This window comes from Ricinus communis, chromosome 9, assembly GCF_019578655.1.
Source record: "Ricinus communis isolate WT05 ecotype wild-type chromosome 9, ASM1957865v1, whole genome shotgun sequence".
NCBI classification, from domain to species: domain Eukaryota; kingdom Viridiplantae; phylum Streptophyta; class Magnoliopsida; order Malpighiales; family Euphorbiaceae; genus Ricinus; species Ricinus communis.
This window is the reverse complement of record NC_063264.1, coordinates 5,919,535-5,925,700: the sequence shown is the minus strand read 5'-3', so window position 1 is coordinate 5,925,700 and position 6,166 is coordinate 5,919,535. Positions and strand designations below refer to the sequence as shown.

Here is a 6,166-nt window from a genome sequence, read left to right as displayed (position 1 = left end):
CTTTAAAAGAAATTAACATCCTGTAATTTTTTTATTTATACTAAAACCTCTTTGAATTTGTATAAAGCTAATTATTATATTTTTAATGCAAATTTAATCATATCAAAATATTAAATTGAAAAATTATAGCTTAATCCTTTAAAATATTATAAAATAGAAAAATTATTTAAATTTAATTTTCTATCAACACTTATAATTCATATATTATCTATAGTTTTTTTTTTCAATTATTAAAAGACAATAATTGTATTATTTTATTTTTATGATAATATAAAATATAATGATATAAAATAATATAAAAAAGGAATGACTAAAATTTTAATTTAGGACAAATTAATAAATATTAAATTATATTTATTTTTAGATTAAATATTTGCATAATTTAGATAAGAAGAGTGTAGTTCAATTTTTCTTTTTCAAAGCTGAATGCTCTTTTTATACAAATTCTTTTTCTTTTTTTAAATCATAAATTATTTTATTTTTCTAAAAGCCCACTCATAGAATGATTTATCTAGTTTCCTATACAACACAGAAAATAAAGAAAACAAAATCCATTATCAGCTACTCAACTTTATTGAATGTTTAAATTTTTATTTTATTTTATCAATTTTATATTTTTAATTTTACTTAAGTTAAGCATTTGCTACATATATTTTATAAAATATTTATTTATTACATTAAATTTTTATACTTTTATTTTTACTTTGACAAAAGAAATTTAAATATTTGGTAAAAATAAAATGAAAAACAAAAAAATTTTAAAAATAAAATAAAATTAAAAAGCTCAATAAAAAAATATGGTTCAATTTCACAATCAAATTTTGAAATTAAATTCAATTTGATCATATTTTTAATTTTACGACCTATTTGATCCCTAATTTTTTCAAATAAGTTCAATTTAGTCTTTTTTAAGGAATTAGTTGAATGCACTGTAATAACAACATAGAAAAAGAGCTATATTGAGTATATGACTGCAAAATTTAAAGGTCAAATTAAACTCAAAGCACAAGTTGAAAATCATTATTAAATTAAAACTAAAAAAAAAAATATAAATTTTTAAAATTACCAAAAATTCATTAAAACATCAAAATCAATTCGCCATCACTTCGAATATCATTCCATCAATTCCACCGACACTTTTTAAAATAAAAATAAAAATCACTAATATTATCACGCGAAAATAAAAGCATAAATAAAATTTTACAATCTATCACCACCATTCATCTTTTTATCAGCAACCATATATTTCCATCCATCAATTAAAAAAATTATATAGATAGAATCACCTTCAACGCTCACAAATACATCAATTTGTCAATACAAAGGAATAAACACAATCTAAGATATCCACGTTAGCACCAAAATCACACGACTATCAACTTTTTTATTTGCTTAACCAAATACTTAAAGATCTAAATTATAAACTTAATATATAGATTCAATCACGAAATTAAATCAATGATAATTCAATTATTTTTTTTAAAAGTCAAATTAAGCCCGAAAAAAAAAGTTGTCTAAACAAGTTGAGCGAGCATTAAAAGTTGATTGGGTAATTAAACTCTATAACTCGAGCAACTCACTATTTCAAAAAAGAACTAAATTAAACCTATTTAAAATGTTTACGAGTTAAACTGACTGTAAAAGTGAAAAGAGCCAAATTGAACCCGACTACAACACTCGAGGGCCAAATTGAACTTTATTCCTTAATAAATCCTAAAAGTTTAAGGGCTCAATGATGCATTCTGCCCAATAAAGAATAAGCTAATTTTTTCTGCCTGAGAAAAACTGTAAAGAATCAGTTTATTAATTAAGAGATTAAGAAAAAAATAGAACTTTGAAGGGATTCGATTTTCAAACAGAAAAAAAAGAGAGATGAGAAAAAATAAACTAGATTTCCTATTCAGACCCTGAAAAATTGCTATGAAACTGAGACTTCTACAATTCCTTTAATTTGCACAAATGGTTAACTGCTTGCACAATTTTAAAATTTGAGAACAAGAAAATCTTCAATCTAGCTCATAGAATGCAGTTGAAGCAATATATTTCACCTTTTTACACATACAAGTCATGTTTTGTAAAAATGATATGAATAAATTGGGATGGAAGATACATTTCAATCTATGATAGGATAAACACTGATGAAAGCAGGCACAAGAAAACCTAACCAGTGAGGTTCAAGTTAAGGCTGTGCCATGGGAATTCCAACGTACATGTTTGTTCTAGCAGCAAAACTAATTTGGTATCACAAACTCTGCTTAGATAAATTGCTTTAGAAACTCTGTAGCAACCAGCCTCCCTCTAGTGTTCACTGACATTTTCAATTCACTAATCTCTTTATCAATATCCTGCAATTTGAGAAATAATTAGGATAGCTATCAACCGAAAAATACTAGAGAACATGTTCCTATCAGCTAGTGTAAAGAAAAAAGAGGAAGATGAAAAATATCATGGCAAACAGATAAACTTGAAATTGAGATCTCAAAACCCAGAATTAGCATTTTAATTAAATAAACAAGGCACCAAGCAAGAAAGATAAGAAGCCTTGATTGATACTCGTAGTCTCCTGAAATGTTCCAACACCAGTTGAAGCAACATTTGCTTCAATTCCTTGTGTGATGCTTTCTCAGAACATGTTCTGCTAAGTTTATCAAGTGATAAAAAGGTCTACATGGAAATAAAGAGCTAAAACCTAATGATATGACCATATCCAAGTAATTAGCTTCATGCCAACTTTAGATCCATGTACCCTCTCAATAATTCAGTTGGATAATCAAATTTTCAAAGTTAATGGGTTTGATCTTATATACAGTTAAACTTAACTCTAACGAGGGAAAGCATCATAAGGGAGTACCTAACCAAGAATGATCAAATGCAGCTTAAGTTGGCACTTTTAACCAAGTTAGAGGGCCCGTGAAACATTCAAACAGTCACCACAACTAAGGTTTCAGAGCTACAAAATGAATTTGACAGACATTCTTACAAAAAGATTTAGGAACTCCCAATAACAAATTCAGCCAAGACTGAATAGCGGCAGGCAAAAAACATGCATCCTATATTAATGGCAGGAACTTGTAACGAGCCTTACATGCCATGAATAAATCATATTTTTGGCTACAATAGTAAGGAATTCAAATTTCCAGGATGAAAAAACATCAGCATATAGTTGACTTTAACCATGTACACAAATGTGTCATAATTAACATAATTATGGTGTTAAGTGACAAGACTCAGTAAGATGCTTACTTCCATAAATTGCACAATAAAATCAATGAGTTTCTGTTTCTGCATCTCTTCACAGTGGTAGTTTGTGATTAGAAAGCTAATATCATAACCCTGTTAAGTGAGGCACCAAGAAAATGATTCAGTACTAATATGCTATCTCAATGTTATAAACCATCTTTGCATAAAAACAGGCATACTTTTATTTGCATGCTGGCTCACCAGGCATTTGCAGTAGTGCTAGGAAAAAAGGCATCTTCCCCAATATTCCACTATGTGCATGATATAATAAATTGCATTTGAAATTTCATTCACTAACTCATCTAACATGGCCACGATAATTAAACTACATTATTGTACCAAAACTATAATTTCTTCATTGCCATGAGTAAACAAGGTTGATTGAACCTACCTTACTAAAGAATGAACATGTTGAATAGCATAGAGACTTAGAGAGACCAAGGCATATTTATATGTCTCCATGACAAGCTTAATATTTAAAAAAAGAAAAAAATTTGCTTTTATCATAACTATAAAGAATGCCATCATTACAGCAATATGACTATAAGTCTATAACCCCTTAAAATTCAGAAAACAAGTATTCCTCAAAGAGACAGTCACTTGCCTTTTGCCAAGCAGACACAACCAGGATAGCAAGTTTTATTTTAAATCACTGAGGTGACCATCCATACCTGTATTGGTTTTCGCCTTAACACTTGAAATGCTTCTGCCCTCATTGACAAAAATCTAAGAAACTTTTTAGTTAGTATGTTTTCCAGCTCATCTGCTTGCTTTACCTGCACAGTGGGAAAGGAATATGCATCAAGAAGCAAATCAGAGAGAGGTCTCAATTCTATGATATAATCTTTACATTTCACGTTCATAAAGCTAGAAAATCTATCAAAAAATTAAGGGGTATGGAAATGATACTATCTATGGTTAGAATTCAATGTCTTTCATTTGAGGCATCATATAAGAGCTAACTTGAACAAACATGGAATGGATTCAAATAAGCATAAAATTCCTTTTATAATGGAAATCACCAAAGGCACCAAGCAAGTACATGTGCAAATCAGTAGTAAAACAAGAAAACCATTTTACAAATTACAAAGAGTGACAACAAATCCTAAAGTAGCATTGTAAAAGTTATGCCAAAACTAAGAATCCTTGGCGAGATATTTGTTGAAAGCAGAGAGAGACTTGTTCTCTCACTTAACCCTCCTATTTCTAATCCAGACTAGACAAAAACATAATGAAACATAAAAATAGCAGTAATAAACCATTTTGAAGTTTAAGTGATTTGGTCAATATTATCAACTATCTCATTCTTTTTACCATGTTGCTCAATCAAGTCGATGAAAGCATCATTAACATGTTCAGCTTACCTTAAGGCTTATACGCAGTGAGTTTATCGATGTTTCTATTAAGCATTTTTCAGCCTCATTTCGACATATCAAAATCTGCAAAAGCATTACATTACAAGCAATTAATTAAAAAACCACCCAATATATGGCACCAACAAACTCCAAAAACATTGCAAAAGTAATTAGACACGCACCAGAACTCATAGATTGAACATTTGACAAATCAGCACATTAGGAATCATAGAACCACAAACAAGAAGCTTAAAAATAAACCATCTTCGTGGAATAGAACACACACACACACACACACACACACACAAAAACAAACTGACAGATAAACATATCATTATGTCTATGTTTGAGAGATCAACAAGAAGTATTCTTACAGGATTTAGGAGAAGTTCTGGGCTTGTCCTGCAAAATAAAAAGAAAAAGATTACATCTTTCTTGAAGCAACATAAGCTTAAAACCCAAAACAGATCAAATAGCTAAATGTTTGTGGCGTGTGTTACCAAAAACATACTTGAGTTCAACCTCAGGCTTATTATGCCTTTCAACTTCTTGACAAGGGAAGTTCTAGAAACAGCAACAACACAATTTAGAAATCAGTTAAAACCTTTGTTGCTGTAGCTGTAAAGAATTGGGAGATACAATACAATACAATACAATACAAAACCTGTAAACACATTGCTGCCTCCAGAGTGTTCCTTATGCATGTTAAATATAACCTCAATGGATTTGCCTATAATCAAAAAACAACAAAGCGCAATGATAATTTTTAGATTTGGTAGAAGCTGATTTGAGAGCATAAGATCCAAAATAAACAAATTATGAAAGTACAAGTTTGGTCTTACCATGTAAGTATATAACTAGGGATTTGAAATTACTGATGATAACTGCAATGTTTTTGTGGATAATTGTGCGTATGTATGGAGAATCTGGGGTGGTGGTTGTTGTTTTTACTGTGTTTAGCACTGAGGAAGTGATTTGATTGATTCTGAAGGAAGTTCCGTTAAAATATATTTAATAAACAATAAAAAAAAATTGTTCGTGATTTTGGGAATGAAAGAAAAAAAATCCGACCTGCCGGATTCGAACCAGCGACCTAAGGATTAGCTGTGAGATATTACCCGACTACAGTCCTCCGCTCTACCAACTGAGCTAAGGTCGGTTTGTATTCATTCGCCAAATCTCTCTAACATGTACAAAAGAACAAAAAAGAACATGCTTGTGATTTTATTTCTATATTCCAATTTTAAGGAGGAAGATAAATATAATTAGTCAGTAAGTAAATTTAGATACTTTATTACAGCACCATTAAATTTTATTTACATGCTACAGATTCAATTTACGTGACACTTTCTATATATATATATAGTGGTACATTTCATCTTAGTGGTGCATATTCAGTATATCAGTAAACTAATAATTATATTAATGATCATAATATTATAATTTATAAACAAAATAAATTATATGTATTAAGTTGTTAGAAAAACTAATATGTTTAAATATAAAGAATAATTAAATCACAAGCATATGCTTTATATTTTCCGTGAACTCAAAACTAGATATTCATTTTA

The 6,166-nt window shown here is 29.3% G+C and overlaps 1 protein-coding gene and 1 non-coding gene across 2 annotated transcripts; both read right to left on the bottom strand.

Annotated features, from left to right (window-relative positions):
• Nucleotides 1-1,987: 1,987 nt before the first annotated feature.
• Nucleotides 1,988-5,791, bottom strand: LOC8280627 (actin-related protein 2/3 complex subunit 4). The gene is made up of 9 exons (XM_048379788.1): nucleotides 5,667-5,791; nucleotides 5,438-5,580; nucleotides 5,260-5,325; nucleotides 5,107-5,159; nucleotides 4,970-4,997; nucleotides 4,605-4,679; nucleotides 3,912-4,016; nucleotides 3,244-3,333; nucleotides 1,988-2,345 (listed from the first exon to the last, which is right to left on the bottom strand). The coding sequence occupies exons 2-9, from the start codon at nucleotides 5,438-5,440 to the stop codon at nucleotides 2,256-2,258; spliced, it is 510 nt and encodes a 169-aa protein (XP_048235745.1). The 5' UTR covers nucleotides 5,441-5,580; nucleotides 5,667-5,791; the 3' UTR covers nucleotides 1,988-2,255.
• Nucleotides 5,661-5,754, bottom strand: TRNAY-GUA. Its single transcript has 2 exons — nucleotides 5,718-5,754; nucleotides 5,661-5,696 (listed from the first exon to the last, which is right to left on the bottom strand). It is a non-coding gene; the product is annotated as a tRNA-Tyr (tRNA).
• Nucleotides 5,792-6,166: the final 375 nt, after the last annotated feature.

What these genes read in the sequence shown, in the direction of transcription:
- LOC8280627 (XM_048379788.1), bottom strand. An exon ending in AGGCAGCAATGTGTTTACAG is followed by an intron (nt 5,160 to 5,259) that starts GTTTTGTATTGT and finishes TGCTGTTTCTAG; the next exon opens with AACTTCCCTTGTCAAGAAGT. An exon ending in TTATTGTGCAATTTATGGAA is followed by an intron (nt 2,346 to 3,243) that starts GTAAGCATCTTA and finishes CTCAAATTGCAG; the next exon opens with GATATTGATAAAGAGATTAG.